This window comes from Neovison vison, chromosome 4, assembly GCF_020171115.1.
Source record: "Neovison vison isolate M4711 chromosome 4, ASM_NN_V1, whole genome shotgun sequence".
NCBI lineage: Eukaryota > Metazoa > Chordata > Mammalia > Carnivora > Mustelidae > Neogale > Neogale vison.
Window position 1 is genome coordinate 73,285,412 of NC_058094.1, and position 22,556 is coordinate 73,307,967.

General features: G+C 41.0%; 1 protein-coding gene across 1 annotated transcript in view; it reads left to right on the forward strand.

The window, feature by feature from the left end:
* Nucleotides 1-22,556, forward strand: part of ASPH (aspartate beta-hydroxylase) — a 219,291-nt gene that overhangs the window by 125,712 nt on the left and 71,023 nt on the right. The window contains exons 15-16 of the mRNA XM_044245543.1: nt 14,515-14,600; nt 21,630-21,716. Of these exons, the coding sequence (XP_044101478.1) occupies nt 14,515-14,600; nt 21,630-21,716 (173 nt within the window). The remainder of the gene's footprint in view (nt 1-14,514; nt 14,601-21,629; nt 21,717-22,556) is intronic.

Genomic DNA, 22,556 nt, shown 5'->3' on the forward strand with positions numbered 1-22,556 from the left:
GTAACTCATATAGTTATCATTTCCAATTCTTTCTTTTTTATGTGTACATTCTATATTCCCATCTATTATCTATATGTTATTTATCTATTATCTATTATCTATATATTATCTATATATTATTTATAATTTAATTATAAATTAAAAATTTCCTTCTGTTTGAAGGATGTCTTTTAACATATGTTAATAGTGCAGGCCAGTTCGTGATGAATTCTTTCAGTTTTTGCATATTTGAAGAGCCTGTATTTCGTCTTTGTTTTGAGAGATATTTTTGCTGGGTATAGAATTCTCAGTTAGCTTTTTTGTTGTTGTTGTTGTTAGTACAATTGACCCTTGAACAATGCAGGGGTTAGAGGCACTGAGCTCTCTGCACAGTCAAAAATCCACTATAACTTTTGACTCCCCAAACATTTAACTACTAACACCCTGCTCAGAAGCCTTACTGATAACATAAGTGGTCGGTAACACAGATTTTGTACATTATGTTATTTTTTTTAAGATTTTATTTATTTATTTGACAGACAGAGATCACAAGTAGGCAGAGAGGCAGGCAGAGAGAGGGGAGGGAGCAGGCTTCCTGCTGAGCAGAGAGCCCGATGTGGGGCTCGATTCCAGGACCCTGGGATCATGACCTGAGCTGAAGGCAGAGGCTTTAACCCACTGAGCCACCCAGTCGCCCCTGTACATCATATTATTATATACTGTATTCTTACAATAAAGTTAACTACAGGAAAGAGAATATATTTACAGCATCTAAAAAAATTCATGTATAAGTGGATCCACCCAGTTCAAACTCATGTTAAAGGGTCTACTGTATGTAAAAAAAAAAAAAAAAATTGCTCCATTCCCTTTTCCCTTCCATTTTTTCTAATAAGTCTGCTGTCATCCTTATTTTATTCCCTATATGTAGCATGTCTGTTCTCCCCTGTCTACGTTTAGAATTCTCTTTTTATCATTGGTTTTGAAAAATTTAATTTCTCTCTCTCAGGAATCACTACCCTTCATTGTCCAATATAAAGTAACTCAAAAACCACTATTTCAGAGGGTACGGCTTGCATGGAGCACTGGGTGTGGTGAAAAAATAATGAATAATGTTTTTCTGAAAATAAATAAATTGAAAAAAAAACCACTATTTCATATATGATATGGAAATTTTTAAAAGTTTGGTTTTGTTTTGAATATATGCACTCAAACTTACTATTTGAAGACAAGATCCCCTTTCTCATTGTTATTTCTACTGCATCTATATCAGAAAGGCAATGGCTTTATTTTTAAATATATTGAGTTATAGGTTTATATTTCTGTTTCTGATCTATATTCACATTTGTCTGTAATGGAAATTCTATCAGTTAAACGTGTATTTTTCTATTCGTTAAAATATTAAAAGTAGTTAATCTGCCACTCTATTTGCTATTCTTCGATAAACTCAACTATTTTTCATTTCCTGGAGATCCAGATATTTACAGTTGGATTGCCTGTTGAAAATTTGTGGTCATCTTATGTTTACCACCACTCCTAAAAACCAAGATTAATAAATTCTATAATATCAGATTTTCATTTTCTTCACATACAGAGAAATTATCAAAGCACTCTAGGAATTTATTATAGTGATTGGATTATACTTAAAGATTTCCACTTGGGTTTAGTGATGTGTCACATAATATCTAGAAACATATGACTCAAATGTAACTTGTGTCTTAAAAGGTATACAGATCATAATCAGCCAATATTAATGCTGACAAAACACCAAGCAAACATATGTTGACATCTGATAAGCAAAAAAAATAAAGTAGCATTAGAAACTAAGCTTCCAAATACCTAAATTATTCATTCATATAGGTGTACTAATATTTAGATATATCTGCAGTGTTACACACAGCAGAATTACCTGTAACTATTTTTTTTTAATATAGATGTTTATCTCCTCCCCTTTGCAACATCCCCTCCCCTAAGATTTTTACTCCATGGTGCTTGGGAATGTCTGTTTGTTTCAAGTTTCCCCAATAGTACTGATGTACAGCCAGGCTTGCTTTATTTAACATTACTGGAATTATTTATTTATTTATTTATTTTTATTTATTTAACAGCAGCAAGCCATTGCTTGCTTTATTTAACATTACTGGAAACTCAGTATCTCAAAGAAACATTTATTTTTTATTTTTTAGAGAGAGAGAGCGCACACAAGTTGGGGGAGGGGCAGAGGGAGAGAGAATCTTTTTTTAAAAATTTTATTTATTTATTTGAGAGAAAGAGAGAGGGAGGAGAGAGAGCAAGCAAGGGGGAAGTGTAGAGAGAGAAGGATACACAGACTCCACACTGAGCAGGGAGTCTGACATGGGGCTCCATCCTAAGACCCCAGGATCATGACCCAGGTGGAAGGCAGACACTTAACTGACTGACCCATCCAGGCACACCAGAGAGAGAGAATCTTAAGTAGGCTCCATGCTCTGTCTTACAACCCTGAGATCATGACCTGAGTCAAAATCAAGGCTCAGATGCTCAACCAACTGAGCCACCCAGGTGCCCCCATAGAAACATTTTTTTTTTTTAAGATTGTATTTATTTATTTGACAGAGAGAGAGACATCAAGAGCAGGTACACAGGCGGGGGAGTGGCAGAGGGAGAAGCAGGCTTCCCACCAAACAGGGAGCCCGATGTAGGGCTCCATCCCAGGACCCTGGGATCATGACCTGAGCTGGATGCAGATGCTTAATGACTGAGTCACCCAGGCATCCCTAGAAAAATTATTTTTTAAAGGCTCAAATACCTTTAAGAACTATGTAAACAAAATTTACTAATTTGGTAGATCTCTAAAATACTTTTTAAGCAACTCTACCATCTAAAATCGTATACTGCACATAATTTAACTTTCCTTGGTGATTGGAGACTATGAAGCCCATTTTAATGAATATCAGTTACTGTGCAGTGATGCCTTTTGGGGCTGTTGAAGTGCATAGCACCTCTACACAGTCTGGCCAATATTGAACTAGGCTAATTTCTGTTGGTTTTTCTGTCTTTCCGACTCCGGTCTGTCAGCTTTTACTTTTTACTGCTGAGTGTACCTCTGACTCAAGCAGCCTTCATTCTCTCTAATGTGTTGCTTAAAGTGAGTTAACGGTTCAAGGACCAGAAGAGCAAGATTGTTATAACTGTATCTAAAATAAAATTGGGGGGGGGGTAGTGGCTGTCCTCTAATGGAACAGTGCACATAGAGATGAAATTCATAGTGTCTGAAGCAGCTGTTGGTAAGGCTGTGGACTGCCTTGGCACTGAAAGGGTTTCTTTTATGTATAGAAAACACATCACTTAGCGTCTCTGAAATTTCTAATTTAACATATGGGGTCACATCTGTTAAAGGATTATTAGTCTAGAAAGGTAGTGATGTATAATTTATTAAAATAACTCTATGGGGAGACAGCGGACTCCATTTAATAAACTGGAATAGTTGCTGCCTCCGCTGAATGCTCCCAGTGGAATCCCACATTATTTCAATAGAGGGGGCAGATGAAAACAATTGGCCTTTATATAATGTTTACTGTGTTGTATTACTTAGTGTCTCTCAGCTAAAAAATATTTATGTTAACTGTTTGGTCTATGCTTTGAATATTGAACTCCTGCTGCTATATAGTTGATATTACTTCTGAGGAGAACAAGAGCCCCTTGTTCCTTAGCTGTAGGAGGCAAAGGAAGGGTGCGCCACTCTCCTTCCCTCCCATGTGCAGTGAAGGACTGGCAGGTAAGACAGTCTGCCTAGAGTTGCCCAGATTTACCTCTTCTCCCACTACTATAGACCTACAAGGTAGATGATACTAGAGGAGGCAGTCTCAGAGGGGGTTCTTTTGGATCAAATGCAGTAATTTTCCTTACTTGAAGTGATAATACAGACTCCTGCCAGAAGCACTTCCATGGCTGTCTGCTGATTGGGTTTCTCAGTAGCAAATAACATGACTCTGTCTTGATATGATAGGAGATTTCTTTCACACCCCACTGTGAAGAAAGGCAATAGAATACTGTAGGGGCAGAAAAGTTTTCCCTTCTTCCCTTTTAGGTTCTTTGTCTGGTCTAATAATTAAATTGGCTTAAGATAAATTAACAGCAAAAAACAGAAGTTTAGTAACATGTGTGCCTTCTGTATACACAGGAGAGACCCAGGAAAACTGAATAGCTTCCCAAAATGACTGAAGTCATCACCTTAAATACAATTCAGTTAAAGGTGAAAAATGGTGGGGCTGGGGAGCCAATCATGGGAGCTTAGCAGGAGAAACACAATAAACAAGTATAAGGTTGTTATGCAGACTTAAGTCCAGACATCCTCCATTGATAAGAGTTTCTGCACCTTGAGTGATCCCTCCTTCCTGGGAGGGAAATACACCCTTAAAGAGGGGAGACACCCTTAAAAATGGATGTCATTCTTGTTCTATGCTAAGTATGGAGCCTGCTTAAGATTCTCTCCTTCTCCCTCCGCCCCTACTCCTGCTCATGCATGCATTTCTCTCTCTCTCTCCCCCCCCAAAAAAAAGATAATGCCCTTATAAATGTAAATGTCTCTTACAAAAAAGTAACTACTTCTCAGTTTTCAGAGCTTCTTTTTGTGTCTCCAGTTTCTTAAAAATAACTAGCTTAAAATAATCAATATGCCAAAGAGGCATATCTTGGAGTGGCAAAATTTGTTCCCCTAAAATACCTTGCACAATTCACACTTTTAAATGAAAAATGAAAGAGAACCAACTGAGTGCTCCCATCCTCTTCCCCTGCCCAAGCCATGAAGGAACACTGGTAAATGTGCAGATACGGGCTTGCTCTCTCTATACCCAGCAGAAAGAATTCCATCAAAAATCTTAGCCCTGGATTCTTCAAGTCTTGAATGTTTTGCTCTGTTGTTTCCTTCTTTTTTTTTAACCATTTTCCTTAATTTAAAAATTTACCTCAATGCCAGACAAATTAAAAGATTTTTTCTTATATTTAAATTCAGCATTGGTTTTAAAAAGAAAAGCAGAATTAACTTGCAATTCTAATACAGAAAGATTAAAATATGTAATGAGGTCTGTCTTAGGGTACCTGTTAATTAACATGAATAATATTGCAATAGAGCATTACGTGATTATTTTAGCTTCAAGCTGCATTTCAGATAGCACATTTTTCTTCAGTGTCTTATTTTGGTCTTACTCTTCCTTCCCTTAAAATTATTTTGCTGTTTAGATGATTTCCTATCATATCCCATCTTTGGATACTTGTAACAAAAAGCAGTCTTTCATATTTTATGTCATTCTTCTTGGAGACACATAGCAGGGTCTAGGGAGCAAGGAAAGCAAGGATAGTGTGGCCCTGTAGGTCCTTAGTCCTTTGTTGACTCAGAAAATACAAACTGGATACAGGTATAGTGTGGCAAAGTTATTAGTCACCCAAAATCTCTGTCAGGGAGATTGTTGACTACAGAGCAAATCTGGTATCTTAAAAATAAATAAATAAATAAATAAATAAATAAATAAAATTCCTTAGACCATTTGCTAATAAGGTGTTGGGGATGAGCGAATTTTCCTCTATTCAAGGTTCTTCCAGCTAGACTGAGAAGGAAATTGGCATAAGACCGATAAACAGGAGAAAATCACATTTAGTTTTTTTTTTTCCAATTTATTTATTTTCAGAAAAACATTATTCATTATTTTTCCACCACACCCAGTGCTCCATGCAAGCCGTGCCCTCTATAATACCCACCACCTGGTACCCCAACCTCCCACCCCCCCCCCCCCGCCACTTCAAACCCCTCAGATTGTTTTTCAGAGTCCATAGTCTCTCATGGTTCACCTCCCCTTCCAATTTACCCAAATTCCCTACTCCTCTCTAACACCCCTTGTCCTCCATGCTATTTGTTATGCTCCACAAATAAGTGAAACCATATGATAATTGACTCTCTCTGCTTGACTTATTTCACTCAGCATAATCTCTTCCAGTCCCGTCCATGTTGCTACAAAAGTTGGGTATTCATCCTTTCTGATGGAGGCATAATACATTTAGTTTTGTATAAGCAGGGCATCCAGAGCCGTGAAACTCCAAGAACTGTAAGGCAACATGAGGCTTACATGACATCCTGATCTAAGGAGCTTAGACCCCTGCGGTGGGGGTGGGGAGGTGGTCTGAGTTTACAATGAGGAGGTAGACCATTAGCTGGAAGGTGAGAGGGGAGGTTTGGAAAACAAAGGCTGTCCTGTTATGCAAATAACTTTCTTAGATAAAAAGAGATCTCTTAATAGCTCTCTACCTAGTGCAAGATTTCCTTTCTAATGTAAATTTAGGCAGTTGAGAGAAGGGTAGAGACCATTTCCTGAATCTGCTGGGTTTTGATTGCTTTTAACTCAAAATCTTCTTCATGCCAAAGTGACCCGTCTTGGGATGGCCTGCCCTATGCCCCTACAAAGATATATCATACATATCTCCCATTTAATTAACAGAATTTTAAGATATATGAAAATAAGGTGTTATAGATGGTGTCCCTGAGTGGCTCAATGGGTTAAGCCTCTGCCTTCTGCTCAGGTCATGAACTTAGGGACCTGGGATCAAGATCTTGCATCACATAGGGCTCTCTGCTCAGCAAGGAGCCTGCCCCCCCCCACCTGCCTCTCTGCCTACTTGTGATCTCTCTCTGTCAAATAAATAAATAAGATCTTTTAAAAAATAAGGTGTTATAGAGGGAAGTAATGATTAACATTTATATTGATGTTTTATGCTCCTTTATGGTTGGTAGGTGAGGGTCAGATGTTTTCCCAATTTCATCGAAGCAAAATTAAGCAAGTCACCTAAGAAGGGCAAAATTGAGGCCTCTCTAGACTCTACACTGTGATCGTCCTACTAAGCCATGTGTCTGCATAACGTGTAAACCCTGGATCTTTGAGACACAAAAGGAAAATTACTGTGGTTATTTAACTACCTTTATCCTTTGAGACTACAGTACAAAGTTCAGCCTATTCCTTTACGCAATGTATGGGCCAAGAGCAAGCTGCCCCAAGATGGGCTACTTTGGTGTAAAGATTATTTTGCACTGAAGATAATCCAGAACCTATAGGCTCAAGACACACTTCTGCCCCTCTCTTAACCACACAGAAGAATCTAAATTGGGGGGTCTTTCTTGGAATAAGAGTTATTACTAGAGATAAATTTTATCTGAGTGACCCAAACATATGGCAGGGGAAACATCTAATGACCAAATATTTGCTCTTCTTATTCCCCTGTGAATTGTATTCCTTCCTGTGAAGTCTTAGACTCGTACTTCCTTTTTCTTAGTTCAGGATGACATATATAGCTCATTTTGCCCAACTATCTTTGGAATTTCTGTATCTGTTTGGATTCCTTGTACACTTAAATTAAACTTGATTTTCTCCTGCTAGTGTGTCTCATGTTAATTTCATTCTTAGTCCAGCTAGAAGGACCTTGAAGGGAACAGGAATTCTTTGTCTCTGGCAACAGCAATACCAATGCTTAATTCTATTTTGTCATCACTCTCAGAACCCTTAGAAACACCCTAGTTTGGGCCAGGTGCTAGATAGATAGATAGATAGATAGCAGAATGGCGAAAGTATAGACACTGCAGTCAGGATAATGCCAAGTTCCAGTCTTGGATCCTCCTGTTTACAGTTTGCACAGCCTAGGTGAGTCACTTATGTCTAGCAAATGAAGTGCACAGTAAATGTCAGCTATTATTATCAGCAAAGAATTTGATAAGGCATTAAGCAGTGACTCAAAACATAAAAGCAAGATGCCTTGTGAACTTATGTTCTACTAAATTAGCTGAACTTTGTAGTCTAAGAACTTACTGGTTAGTTATGTTGGGGAGAAAGAATTTCCTCTGCCCTTCAAGATCCTTCTTACTGGACTAAGACTCAAATTTGATATGATGCAGATAACAGGAGAAAATCAAACTTAATTGTATACCAACAGGGAACCCATACACAGATGGAAATTCCAGACAGTCAGTAGGTCATTTTGAACAAAGTAGAAAGGAGGGTAGGATCTGGGACTTCCAAGGGAAGGAATGTGATTCATGGGGAAATATAAAAGAGTAAATGTTTGGTAAATGAATGTTTGCAGGAACACTCAATAACTATGGGACATAGGGAACTTTGATCAAACAGACCTTGCTAGGTTCCTCCCTGTCCATCTACCTAGTTCATATCATAATGTAGTTATCTGTGGTGAGAGCTCTCATCCTGGAGCAGGTCCTCTATCTATAAATTCTTTTAGGCAGCTGTTGGGGCGGTAAGAGCTTTTCCTGTATCTGCTGCGCTTTGATGGCTTTTAACTCAAAATAATCTTAATGTTAAAGTGGCACATCTTCCGGCAGCCTGCCGTTGGCCCCTGTAGTTGTGTCTAGTCTTCTGCCATTTGTGTTCTAAATTGCTGAATATACTGAAAATTTTAAATGGAATGAAACATAGGAATTAAGTATCAGTGTTCTCTATGATATTTTCAGTGAGGATTGACTTACATATACCTTGTTTCTTTTTCTCATCCTTTTCCTCTATCCCCTCCACTGTTGTCCACTGATACTTTTGGGATTAGAGGTTCTTTTTTATAAAGCAAGCTGCTCTCCCTTCATTTTCATGTTGCTTATAATTTGCTGCTTTTTAAAAAATAGCTGATAGGCCCAAGTTAAAATTGACATTGTCCCATTCCTTTTCATAATGTCTTGTTTTATTAAGTATTTGTTGAGGACTTTCTCTGTAGGCCCGGCCATGTACTAAATGCTGGGAATAAGTTACAAGGAAGGCAAAGTTCTTTTCTCACACAAACTAACAACCAAGCAGGGGTTGGGCAGGGTTGGTCGGAAGAGAGAGAGGGTGAGCATGCTTAAGCTAATTATATAACCAACTTGAACACAGCCTGAAAAGTTTATTATTTCTAGAAACAAAATGCTATGTGGAGGCAGAAGAGGAGGGTATTTTTTTTTTTCATGATTAAGTCTTAGATGACTAAATAGAGGAAATGGCATTTAAAGTAGGTCTTAAAAGTTGAAATGATGAGTATCCTGTGGTATAAGTAGAGGGAAGTATTTTCCAAAGAAAACACCATGAGAAGATTCACAGAGGTGCCAAAGTTCATGCCGTATTTGAGAGACCATGTAAAGGCAACGTAAAGTGCTTTACAGGTACAGAACAAGAGAGGAAAACAGAGACTAGGGGCTGGTTTGTGAAAGATCGTAGACGTGGTTGAAGGTAACACAACTGTGAAATAGCTCGAGATGAACATTATCTCCCTGAAATCAAGCATTTTGGTGGTTTTGACTTAATGGGAGAAATTCTCATTCTCTCTTTCTCTCAGAGTGCAGTTAATTTAAGACCCTTAGTTAGCACAGAAAATTGTATTAAAAAAAAAAATGGTAGCCTGGGGCAGGCGCAGATGCCATGACCTTCAGCGTGGCACCCCTTGGCATCAGGAATCCCTCATCTGGGTTGGAGTGGGGAGCTACGGTTGTGCACATTGTGTCTTGCATATTTTCAAAAGTCCAAATCTTGCTATGCCACTGACCTTTTACAGTTGGGGAGTACCTCCTCTCTCAATAAAACTTAGACTTCCTGAAGATGGACTTTGGGCCTCTGCTGGCTCTTGAAGGAGGCTCAGCATCACTCAGCATCTAAGGCCACATCCTCAGATGTAGGGAGAGACATGTCAGAGCCCAGAGTCCTTGAGCAATATCTCGACCTCAGCTTTCTAAAATTCTGGAAAGCCCTGATTCCCGCAATAAGAGCATTCACATAGATGGTACCAAACACTAGCATCCAAGCAGAAGGAGATGTTTGGCCTTTCACTTACAGGAGAAATAACTAATGATGAAAGTACAAGTCCCCAGTTGTGACTGAATTACAAAATAGCTACTCTTTCTTCTGCCCAGAGTAATGCTGCCACCGCTGGGTATGCTTGATTTCTAAGTTTCCCCAGGAAGCTTTCCCTTCTGCCTTCCAAATGGATTAGCACCACTCCTGGTCCATTCTGAAATTCATTCCTCTCAAGGTTAGTTATCCATTTACATCTTTCTTCTCAGTAAGACTGCAGCCTCCTTGAGGAAGGTCTATTGAATTCCCAGCACAGCCCTTGGAACACAGTTGCATTTTAGCAAATCGTTGAAAGAATGAATGAGTCAGTGAAGTACCTTTTGGTTGCTGTGAACAGTGCAGCAATGAGTGTGCATATCCAAGTCTTTGTGTGGATGTATTTCATTTCTCTTGGAGAGCAAACAGGATCAGAACTGCTGGCATGGCTTTCTAAGGAATTTCATTTTCATTTTGTATGTTCAGGGATCCATGGGTGTATTTAAAGAGTGGGAGACGTGAACAGGAAGATCCCCAGGACAGTGTAGACCATGGGGACAGACTAGAAGCAGGGAGACTGGTTAGGAAATTGTTGCTTTCTATCTAACATATGGCAGACATTTCCATTTTCATCACTCTCTTTAATGCAGTAGGTTTAGAACACAGAGTAATGCAGAGATCCTGTGTCTGTTTTTCTTGGTGGTCAAATTCTACCCATGTGCCATAATATAAAAACATCTTCATTGATGGACCAAGTGGAAATGGAAGGGAACCAGTATTCATTTTTATATAATCTAAGTATATATTGCTAGAGCTTTTCTCATACTGTTAGTTATTCTTTTATTGTCTTTCTCTTTTCTTCTTATTTCCTCTTAATATTTCAACCATGGTATGGCAAGGGAATGGAGAATTTGAAATGCAACTGAAACGCACTTTCATGGTTTTGGAAAAAATTAAAATACTTGCAATGACAGTGATTATTTTTATACAAAGTTTAATATAGCATGCATAGCTTCCTTCTAAACCATTGTTTTTATAACCATGTTCAACAAAATAACAGTTCATTCCAGTGCCTTCTAGGTCTGCTTTAAAAGATTATTAACATGATTTCCATCAACTGAAAATTAAAAGCATGGGATTTCCAAGTTCAAAGAGGTCTTAACATAGCCAGCCTATGCCACTCATTTGTAGATGAGAAAACTGAGGCCCAGACTACCTGGGAGTCTAGTCCCATCACTAACCATGAGAACTCATTGTCTCTGTGGCTTGGCTATGTGCCTCTCTATAATAAGAAGGAAGAGCTCTGTGTTTTTTAGTATTGGGAAAATTGCCCTAGGCTTTTTATACATTTAAAAATAAAAATAGTCATGATAGGGACCAAACTTGAATTTCAAAAAGAAGAGAAGTGGGAACGACTAAACTTGAAGATATGTGAAAAGAGATACAGAAGATTTTTAATATTTTGTCTTTTTGCGACACTATTGAAATATTTTGACATCAAGATACTTAAAGTGTACAATTGTTTAACAAGCCTGTTATTTTACTGCTGACTATGTTGAACTGCCAATAATTTATTTTTCTTCTTATAGATAAATCTCATGTTAACTTTATAAAACAGGTGACAGATTTGGGAAAACCAGTAACGTCCTGTAGTCAGGTGCACGCCAGGCTTTCTTGGTCCCGCTGGTGTACTGCTGACAGAGACTTCTGCAAAATTGAAATGAGCAATTGAGAGACATAAGTCAGTGCTGAGATGACAAGACACTAACTTACCACCATGCAGTCACATCTCAGTCAAACATCAATTTGTTTTCCATATCCTCAGCATATATGCTAACGTATAATGACATGCAGCTGAAAACACCCATCATTCACTGTTTTGTCAGTCTCTGCTTTAGCCATTTATATATTTTTAACAATAGGGGTCCTGAGAGCTCAGAGAGAGGGGAAGAAAAAGGTAGAATAAACAAATAAAAGAGCATGACCATTTTCAAAAATGCACAAGGAGTGAAATAAAGGAAAGGTGATCAGAGTGTCAGCTTTCTTGCTGATGATAGTGGAATTGAAGAATGGAGCATAGATGAGCAGGAATAATGGGTTGATTAATAATGAACCCCAGAATTAGACATAATTGCCCACTCTAGGCAGCATGGAACAGCCCTAGTTCCCCCACGTGGGGGCCTCCCTGTAAGACTGCCATCAGCTCAACATACTACATGTGCTACTGGGAGGAAGAGAAAGGGTGGGACAGAAACAAACAAGCTTGTCATCTCCCCCAACCCAGTGAGCAGATAAGTCACACCACCACCCCTATGGGGAGAGGCAAGAGGCCAAGAGTTTTGGGGGAATGTCCCTCCCTTTGGAAACCATTTGAGTGGGAACTAAGTGTGTCTCTTCCTGTGTGGATGGGAGAGGGGAGGTATTAAGGAACTGACCCTTTTGGTACCCCAGTGGCATACCTATGAAGTTAAATTCACTATGTCTGGGAGGTTGAGACAATAAAAGGAGGTATAGGTAAAGTACCCGGCATGGGGGTACACTGAAAAGAAATTAAAAGATTAAAAATTAAATAAAAGCACCCAGCATGTGGACTGGCACAGAGCAAATGCTAAAAGAAAAAAAAGAAAAAAGTCATGATTCTATTCAGTCCATTTGGACAAATCCACATGCTCCTTCTTTGCCCTGTTCTGTTTGCCATCTCTAACTAGTTTTGTGATTTGGACAACCAGATGGCTCTGATGTCATCCTCTGGAAGAGGACAGATATGAGAATGATAAGAGTGGTGAGCAGTAGTGCATTCGATTTCCTATCTTGAGTGTGAGGCATCCGTGTCATAAATTATAGGCCCACAGATTTACAATTTTTGTAATGCAAAAGAACATTAACCTGTTCATTTGTAGCCCCATTTGGAAATTAAACTGTTAAAGTCCTGTACATGGCTGAAGACTGACCCCAGGGAGCCGGAGAGGGCAGGAGCCACAGAGGACCCAGGGAGGAAATAAAGAGGCTACAGAATAAGGAGGAAAACTAGGAAAGTGGGCAACACAGAAGTCAAGGAGAGCACTCAGTTCGGGAAAAGGGAGGAGTCAGCTGTGCCAGGTGCTGCAGAGGAATCAGGTAGGATAGGAAGGAAAAGGAATAAATGGGCCTGCAGAGATGGCAGGAGGTATCATTCGTTGTTAGGGAGCCCGTAACATAGGGAGCACTGTGCTCTCCACTCATGTGCAATATTGACTTAACTCTCAATTTTTACAGATGAGGGAAGCAGGAGTCAGAAAAGTTTAGTAGCAGCCTGGCTGAGGTCACAAAGCTTAGAAGTCACAGAGCTGGGACTCGGACCTGTCATCTGACTCTTAACCACTCAGCACCCCTCTCTTCCAGAAGACTTGCTTCTGCCCTGTATTGGGTGAGGAAGCCAGAGCACCATGAGTTGAGAGGGAGCCAGGAATGAGAGGAGGGTAGAGGAGGGTAGGCTGAGGTTTGTCTTACTTTAGGACCGCAAAGACCTCAGCATTATTAAATGAAAATAGATGCCCAGAATAGAGCCAGGGAATGAGGAGACACTCAGGAGGTACAGAAGGCAGAGGACAGGGGGTGTGTGTGTGTGTGTGTGTGTGTGTGTGTGTGTGTGTAGGGGTGGGACCTTAGGAAGGAGAGCCCCTCCTCCTGTGTGACTGAGATAGCAGAAGCAATGGATGGATGGGTTCAGGGTCAGAACATTGATGGAGAACATCTCTTCTCATTGTTCTCATGCTCTGTCTCCCCCACTCCATCCCCTGTCCCACCACCAGTCCCCTCCTCTATCTAGAACATCCCACTTACCCTGCCATGCCCTGCTCTTGTCATTCTCCTGAGCCCTCAAGCAGGATGGTTTGCGGTAGGCTTCCAGGGAGCACATAGCACCCATCCACCCCATGGACACTGCCAGGTGGGCCCCAGCAGGACCTCCCCACCCACCACTGGATGTGACTTCATGCTCAGTGAGCATGAACCAATTCAGCTTGTGCCGACAACATGGCGCCCCTCTGTAGGAGCTTGGGTTTTGGAAAAGGACTAAGCTGCACAAATGATTATAATACATGTCCCATGAGAGAAGGCCCATGAAAGAAATACGCAGAGTAATGGGGACTTCAGTCCAGAGGGGGAATGCAGTGAGGAAGGCAGAAGGGTTTTGAGTTAGTTGTTGAAGGGTGGACATATTTACAACCAACAAAGGAATAGGCCATTTTACTTAGAGAGAGTAGGATCAGAAACGGTACAGAGCTTATTTGAGGAACACGGGATGGTCATGTTTGGCTGAAGGATGGAATATAACTGGAGTGGTAAGCCCATGATGCAACAGGAGGACCATCCGTGCTAGACTGTGAAATTCTGTTCTTCTCCGCAGTCTTGCGGACTTAGCCAAGAAGTCGATCCTAAGTTGATAAATCACACCTACCATTTTCCTCCCAGAAACTAGGCCAGTATCCCTGTGAGTTTCAGATACCAGTACCCACCCAGGCTCCTCGGAACACCCCTGAGCATATAAGGAAGGGCTGTGTTATTGTGCTTGGCAGCTGCTGCCTGTGTCCTCCCGGGGATGGGGGTGGTGGAAAGAGGTGAGCCGGGAGTGTGTTTGCTCCTGCACGGAGAGTTTTCTCGTTACTCGTACATCACTATTCTTAAGAACTATTTCTAGACAAAGAAATACAAAATAAAAACCTCTTTTTTCTTTCAGTTAAGAAAAAGAAGCCTAAACTATTAAATAAATTTGATAAGACTATTAAAGCTGAACTTGATGCTGCAGAAAAACTTCGTAAAAGGGTATGTTGATGTTTTTGTTTGGCACAGAAATGTGCAATGGGTCAGTTGTTCAATAAATTCAGGCGTTACTGTTGAATTGTTACAAAATAATAAGAGAAGCAGTCTTTGAGTGGACTGGATTTTTTTTTTTTTCCCAAGCACATCAGCATTCCAGTGAAATGAATCAAGTGAAAGGGAAAATTTGGGGGTGCCTGGGTGGCTCAATGGGTTAAGCCGCTGCCTTCGGCTCAGGTCATGATCTTGGGGTCCTGGAATCGAGTCCCGCATTGGGCTCTCTGCTCAGCAGGGAGCCTGCTTCCACCTCTCTCTCTCTGCCTGCCTCTCTGCCTACTTGTGATCTCTGTCAAATAAATAAATAAAATCTTAAAAAAAAAAGATTAAAAAAAAAAAAAAAAGAAAGAAAGGGAAAATTTGTCCCTGTATGGCCAAACAGAAGTAGAACTAAGGGTTAAGCTGGTGGACGTGGGGTCAGCCTACCACCTCCCCTCCACCAGATGTGTGGCTTTGGACAAAATACTTGGCCATTCTGAGCCTCAGTTTTCTCATTCAAAAAATTAGAATAGAAAGTGATCTTCCTGCTTGGTTTTTGTGAAAATGAGATGAGGTTTGTTTTTTTTTTCTTAAAGCATCGACTGTGTCAAATGCCACATAGGTGAACATTTTTAACTGTCTAGCACCTCAATTCAAAAAGAAAAAAATTAGTCCAGGACGCTTAGGGTAGTTACTGATAGGTGAAATGACATTGGGTTTAGCATTCTTCTCACTAGGTATTAACCTCATGCACCTGCAGTTTTCAGGCTGACTATTATATGGTCTGTGTTGTTCTCAGTTAATTTGAAATATGACATGCGTGTGTTTCTAGATATTGCAGTTAAAAAAAATAACGACACTAGATTGAAGTTCTTGTTCTCTGACTCAGTCATATTCATCGTCTAATTATCAGGTCCAACATTTATAATAATACATTTAATAACACCTTCACTGAATCATCTGCTCGTTTGTCATGGAAATTTCTCTTTCTCTACTCTGTACTGGAATTAGACTTGGCATCATGATCATTAGTTTTCCTGTAATATGCTTTTTCATCCAGTAGACCTTGGCTGCAAAGAAGGGACGGGGTATTGTAAGTAAATAAGTAACAATAAAAGGACACAAGTTAGGAACTGAGTTGGGACAAGAATATGCTTCCCAGGTATTTATTGGAAACATACCAAGAAGCACAGAAACCTCTGTAACTAGTGTTAGACAAAGTTCCCAGGCCAAGACTGGCCCTCTTCAGCAGCCAATAAAAATGGGGTAACTCCAAAGACTTTTGTAGCAAAGTTGTTCACTGTCCCTAAATTTAATCATGGGAAGGATTTCTGAATCTGTCTTGTTTAACTTTACAAAATGAAGCCACCTACTATTTGTGGGAAATTTGCATTCCTTAATGGAAGTGAAGTAGGAGTCTTCTTTTTCTATCCCCTTGTTTGGCATCTTCCACTTCCTCTTTACTAAATGCCGTATATGCGAGTGTGGGATGCCTATTTCACAGGTGACTTTAGGGATAAAGGACAAGTGAACAGCTTTGGAGAAGGACTGTTATGTAATTTTAATGAATGGTAAAGAAGGGCTCAGTTGCCAAGGGGAGGATAAGTCAGTGGGATTTAAAAGTGCTGGAACAGTCCATGGGGTATTCTCTGGTTCTTGCTTATCTGGAGAAATGATGAGGCATTCCTCCAGGGCACCCGAGTCTCTAACAGAGTCAATAAGGGCGGAGGAAGTAGCTACAATTCTTGCTTCTGAAATAGGAAGGAGCCATATTTATTATTGACTGGATTATCAGCATTAAGGAAGCTTTTTTAAGGTTATTTTTATGGCTGATATGTTCAAATGATGCAGCCAGTCACCTTAGAAGAGCTGAGGCCCATGCTGAGGTATGCCCCAGACAGAGAGGGTCCAGTTTTAGTTCATGCCTAGCTTTAAGGACTATGTTGCATGAAAGTATGGGGTCACTTTATTTTTCCATCAAAAATGTACAGATCAGAACCTAATTCAATCATGTGTTTTTCAAAAGTCATGTGTATTGCTTAACACTCTTCCTTACCCGTAGAAAAAAAGGATCTACTGAAATATTCACTTATTATTATTTCATTTTAAAGATTATTTATTTATTTATTTGACAGACAGATCACAAGTAGGCAGAGAGGCAGGCAGAGAGAGAGGAAGGGAAGCAGGCTCCCTGCTGAGGCTTTAACCACTGAGCCACCATGTGTCCCACTTATTATTATTTCATTTTAAGTGAGAAAAAGAGAGGGAGAAGGGAACATGTAATAAAGCCAGAGTGAGGCTTTCAAACACATGCAAGTTTGCATCACAGGCTCTGAAAGGAGCTTGGGATGAATGGATACGCTGTAGGCAGGACGCAAAGGGAGTAGCGTCACACTCTTAAGATGAATGGCGTTCATCAGAGGAGCTGCCCTCCACCGGGTCTAGAGAGAAATGTTCTGCTGTGGATCTTCATGAAGGGTATGCTGATGGATGGCCAGCTCCCGCCCTCACATCACACCAGTGGATTCTGCAATATAGCTGTGGGGGTGTGTTTTAATGTCCTTGGGCACAGCTCATTGGCCTCACGCCAGAACAATGGGGCCCAAGTTACCTGTCTCTCCAATGAACTGTCTTGGTTTTTAGATAAAATGTAAGCTCTGTTGAAAGAGGATTTTTAGGCAATTCTTCACAAGCATCGTATCTTGCCTTTAAGTTTTTCAATAAGAACTGCATCATAGCCCTAGGAGCTATATTCTCTAGTAAGATTCAAGGGAGCGGAAGTTCCTCCACACCAGAAGCACGCACATATACTTTGCCAGCCTGCTGGGGTAAGAGCAGGGCTGACAGTCCCTTAGCAAGGCAACACGGCTTCTGTCCGAAGGGAATTGGAGGGATGCCATGGTCAAGTCACAATATTCCATTATTTTTTTTTAATATTCCATTATTTTTATATTTTTGATGACCAGCTTTTTATCCAGAAGGAACAAAATGCTTTAGCAGATTTGTTACAAATGTTGTTATTCCTGTGTTTTAGATTGTAATGGTGCATTTAGCATGATTTTCACAAAAATAGCCTCAACATTTGCAATTTAAGTTACAGAAGGCATGTGGTAAGCTAAAAATGTTCCCCCCACCCCCAAATATCCCAAGTCCTAATCCCTGGAACCTGTAAGCCTTACTGTATTTAGAGAAAGGGTCTTTGCAGATAGGATAACTTACAAATCTTGAAATGGGGAGATTATTCTAGTTTATCCACTTGGGCCCTAAACGCAATCACATGTTTCTTTTTAAGAGAAAGTCAGAGGGAAATTGGAGACAAAATAGGAGAAGGCATCACAGAAGGGAGAAGGCAATGTGAAGACCGCAGTAGAGATTGGAGTAATGCATGCACCATCAAGTAATGCTGTCAGGAGGCAAGGAACAGACCCCCCTAGAGCCTCTGGAGGAAGCGTGGCTCTGCCAACATCGCAGTTTCAGCCCGGTGAAACCAATTTTGGACTACTGTTCTCCGGAATGAATTTCTGGTTTTGAGCCATCAAATTTCTGGTAATTTGCGACAGCAGCCGGAGAAAACTAATCCAGATTTTCATGCCGGGCAGTGGGCTGCTGCTATAGCCAATACTTAGAAATATGGACATGGCTTTGGAATTGGGTAAGGTGGAGAGGCCGGAAGAATTTCGAGACGCATGAGAGCAAAAGCCTGCATTGTTTTAAGCAGACTGTTGGTAGAAATATGGATGTGAAAGCTGCTTCTGGAGAAGGCTCAGAGGAAGTGAGGAGCACCATAGAGAAAGCTTTATCGATAATCTTCAAGAATATACGTATCCTTACCAGCAGAATGTTTATAGGCACTTTTGGCGAAAGCTCAGGAAGAAATGAGGAACAGGTCATTGTAACTGGGGAAAAGGCAGTCCTTGTTACAGAGTGGCAGGAAACTTAAATGAATTATATCTTAAGGGCCTGGGCAAAGCAAAACTTGGAAGCAGGGAACTTGGATGCTTCACTGAGGAGATTTCCAAGCCATGTGTCCAGGATGCAGCCTAGTTTCTTTTTTGCTGCTTCCAGTAAAGTAGGAGAGGAAAGTGATCATTAAGGAAGGAACTCTTAGAGGAAAAAAGAACCAGAACATGATAATTTGGGGAGAATTCTTGGTCTATCCAGATTGCAGAAGAATTAGGAAGTTCATTGTTAGGAAAGTGTATTCCGGAGAGAAGGCCAAAGGCGTGCTGGACATCCTTTTCCTGAAGAGAGTAGGTGTGTGACTCTTGGATCTACTCAGCTGTCCAGCAGAAGCCAGGAACAGAGATGGGATTATCCTGGGAGGGTCTTTGCAGGTGCCTCTTGTCAAATGGTGTGAATCCCCACCACAGACAAAAGAGACCCACAACGCTTTTGAGAATATTACACCAGGAGAAGCATTGCCACCTGAGAGACACAGGAAAAACGGCAAGAAATGCTGGGCTCCCAAAATTCTACAGGCAGGAAACAAATGGATAAAACAAACCACGCTTTCAAAAAAAAGAAAAGATAATTCCAAGGGCAGAGTCTTGGACCCAGAGGTGAGAGACAAGGACTCTGTGGCCAGAGACAAGAACTCGTTAGCCAGAGCCAAGGACCCAGAGGGCAGAGCCTCAAGCCACAGACTTTGAAACCCAAGAATTCACCTGCTGTCATTTTGAAACTGCTTGGAATCAGTGATCCCCTTTTTTTCTTCTAGGAAGAAGAAAAAAGGCAGTTAGAAGAAAGTCACACAGAAAAAGATATTTCACATTGAGTTCTTCATTCCTTTTTTTTTTTTTTTATAAATTTTTTTTTTAATTTATTTATTTGAGAGAGAGAGAGAGACAGTGAGAGAGAGCATGAGCGAGGAGATGGTCAGAGACCGAAGCAGACTCCCCATGGAGCTGGGAGCCCGATGTGGGACTCGATCCCGGGACTCCAGGATCACGCCCTGAGCCGAAGGCAGTCGTCCAACCAACTGAGCCACCCAGGCGTCCCTTGAGTTCTTCATTCCTTAAAAGTGGGTGGGGGAGGGATGAAGAGGTAAAAATGGGATTTTTAGGGCAGTGAAACCAGTCTGCATGATGCTGTAATGGTAGATACTGTCAGTATGCAGTTGTCCGAACCCACAGAATATCCCACAGCAAGAGTGAACGGACCCTAAGGTGAACTGTGGACTTGGGGTAATTTCGACGTGTCCGTGTACCTTTCTCATTTGTAACAAATGTGCCACTGTTGTGCAGGATGGTAATCATGGGGGAGGCTGTGTGTGTTGGGGACATAATGAGTAGATGAAAAATCTATGCTTTGTCTCAGTTTGCCACGGGCCTGTAACTGCTTGCTCTTACAAAATAAAATCTTTAAAGAAATTAATATCATGAGAGGACAGTATATTTTAAAGAGCAATACAATCATTTCTGACAATACATGTCCTGTAGAGCATGTGTTCCCGGCTTGATTTATTTGTTAACCTGCCTGTTGATCAGGTAAAAGGCTCCCATGAGAGGGGCCCCATTATTTTGTGCTGCACACGCATTCCCCACACAACATATGCTCCATGCGGTGTCTACCAGTTATAAGCGTAACAGCAGCCCCTCAAGGTAGTTAAGTACCCTCATCCCCATTTTACAGATGAGACACCCGAGGCAGAGGCATCAGTAACACTCTGCGTAAGTCATACACCTCTCAAGCAGCAGAGACCAGCCTCCAACCCGTCGGTCTGGCTCTGGAGCCTGCGCTTATAGCCATGACGCTATGCATATGTTTCTACCAGCCCTTCAGCACCACTTAAGGGCAAGTGAGAGGAAAAGAAAACTTCCTTCTTGGATGCTATCTACCTAAAGAAATGATTCTAAGTAACTTTAATAGGGATGTTGCCTGACCTTTCACTATTGAGTCAAGTCTTCCAGAAGTGGGTATCAGGAACAGCCGAGCAGTCCTGCTTTCCCGAGCCACCCTGGTGAGGTGAACTTTTGTCATGTGGAAACTCAGCTTGGTGAACTTCAAAACATAGAAACCACAGCAAGCTTCCATTTGTATGAGGAATGAATGGATTTACCAGTTTAGAAGGAGCCAAAGTGTCCATGAAAGTTCATCTCAGAAAATCTGGCTCTATCCCGTGGTTCCCAGTGTCCTTGACCTGCGGCCATCCATTGGAAACCAGGAGACATTGTTTCACCCTGTGGAATGGCCACGGAGGGAGTGCCATGGGGAGAGGCTTCCTCACCCCCACCAAGACGCTCACCAAGTTGACCTGTTCCACATCCTCTGTTTCTTTTCATGTCATGGTGGTCAGGGACCTAGTAGAGGTGCTTGGACCATCTTCTTAAGGGTCCACCTAAGCTTTGGGAGGGGTTACATAACACAGAGTCATGAGTTTCCCCGGTCGGCCAGGCTGGCAGGTACCACGAGCCAGTGGCCTTATGACTCGGGCGAGTTTATCCTCCCCACCCCCAACAGATGCTGTAGACTTCTCATGGCAGACCCCAAGACATTCCAGCCACCAGCAGTATTTTTTCCCCAACTTAAAATACTATTTTCTTCAAGAAGATAGTAATACTGTAATAGCATTGTACGGTGAACCATGGTAGCTACCCTTATGATGAGGATAGCATAAGCTATAGAGTTGTCTAATCACTGTGTTGTACATCTGAAACTAATGTAACATTCTGTGTCAACTGTACTTCAATGAAAAAGAAAGTTAAAATATAATGCATGTAGGAACTGTGCGTATAGAGGGAAAATGCAGTTTCTTTAACAGAAACTTAGAACACATCCTTGGTCAGGTTTCTGTTATTAAAAAAAAAAAAAATTGTTTTCATTTTTACTTCTCCGTTTTCCGAACTTAATTTTTTAAAAATCTTAGATAAAACTGTCTTTAGAATCAGAGTGGGGTCTAGGATGTTTTGACAACATTATTTGGTGAATATTAAAAAACCATATTGAATAACATTATGCATCTGAACTTACTGCATTTATGTAACTGCTTCTTCCTAACAGGGAAAAATTGAAGAAGCATTGAGTGCATTCCAAGAACTAGTGCGCAAATACCCTCAGAGTCCACGGGCAAGATACGGAAAGGCACAGGTATTTGAAATCATTTCTACGTAGAAGATGCTTTTGATGTTCTTGTGTTCTGTCTAATTGGATTTTTTCACTGCCCACCATTTGTATTTCTCTTTGTCCTTCTAACTTATAAACAGAGTCAATTTCTCATGCATATGTGTACACTCAAGCAAGAAATACTGTTTTAAGTACGACAGTTAGTTATTGCCATTGCGTGCCGCTGAATCTAGTAACATTTTCCTGCTCTCCCTCCATCTGGCTTCTCCCTGGATTTGCAAAGAAAAAAAGAAGAACACTTTTGTTCTTGATCTCCCATCACCGTCATGCCCCATTCTGCCAAGTTTTCACCATAGGCTCCTCTGAGCTATAAGAACCGCAGTTTTGCAGCTAGAGGCTGCAAGTTTGCCTAGGAAAGTCTTGAAAATATAAAACAGAGTTATATTATCAGCTCCCCTCTCCCTGTATCCACTCCCTCATCTCCTTTCTTCCCTGACTTTCCCATCGTCCAGCTCCTCATTCTGCAAAGCTTTTCCGCACCCACCTGTGGTTGCTGCAGTTGGCTGTAAAGCCACCATGTACCACGTGCTCTTTTAGACCCTGGGATTATCATAATGAGCCCTCTAGAGGCCTCTGCCCTTGTGGATCTTATCAGCCAGCGGGAGGTATTTTAAATGTTACTTTATCAAAACTGAGAGGGAGACAAACCAGAAGAGACTCTTAATCTCAGGGAACAAACTGAGGGTTGATGGGGGTTGGGGGGAGGGATACGGTGGCTGGGTGATGGACACTGGGGAGGGCATGTGCTATGGTGAGTGCTGTGACTTGTGTAAGACTGGTGATTCACATACCTGTACCCCTGAA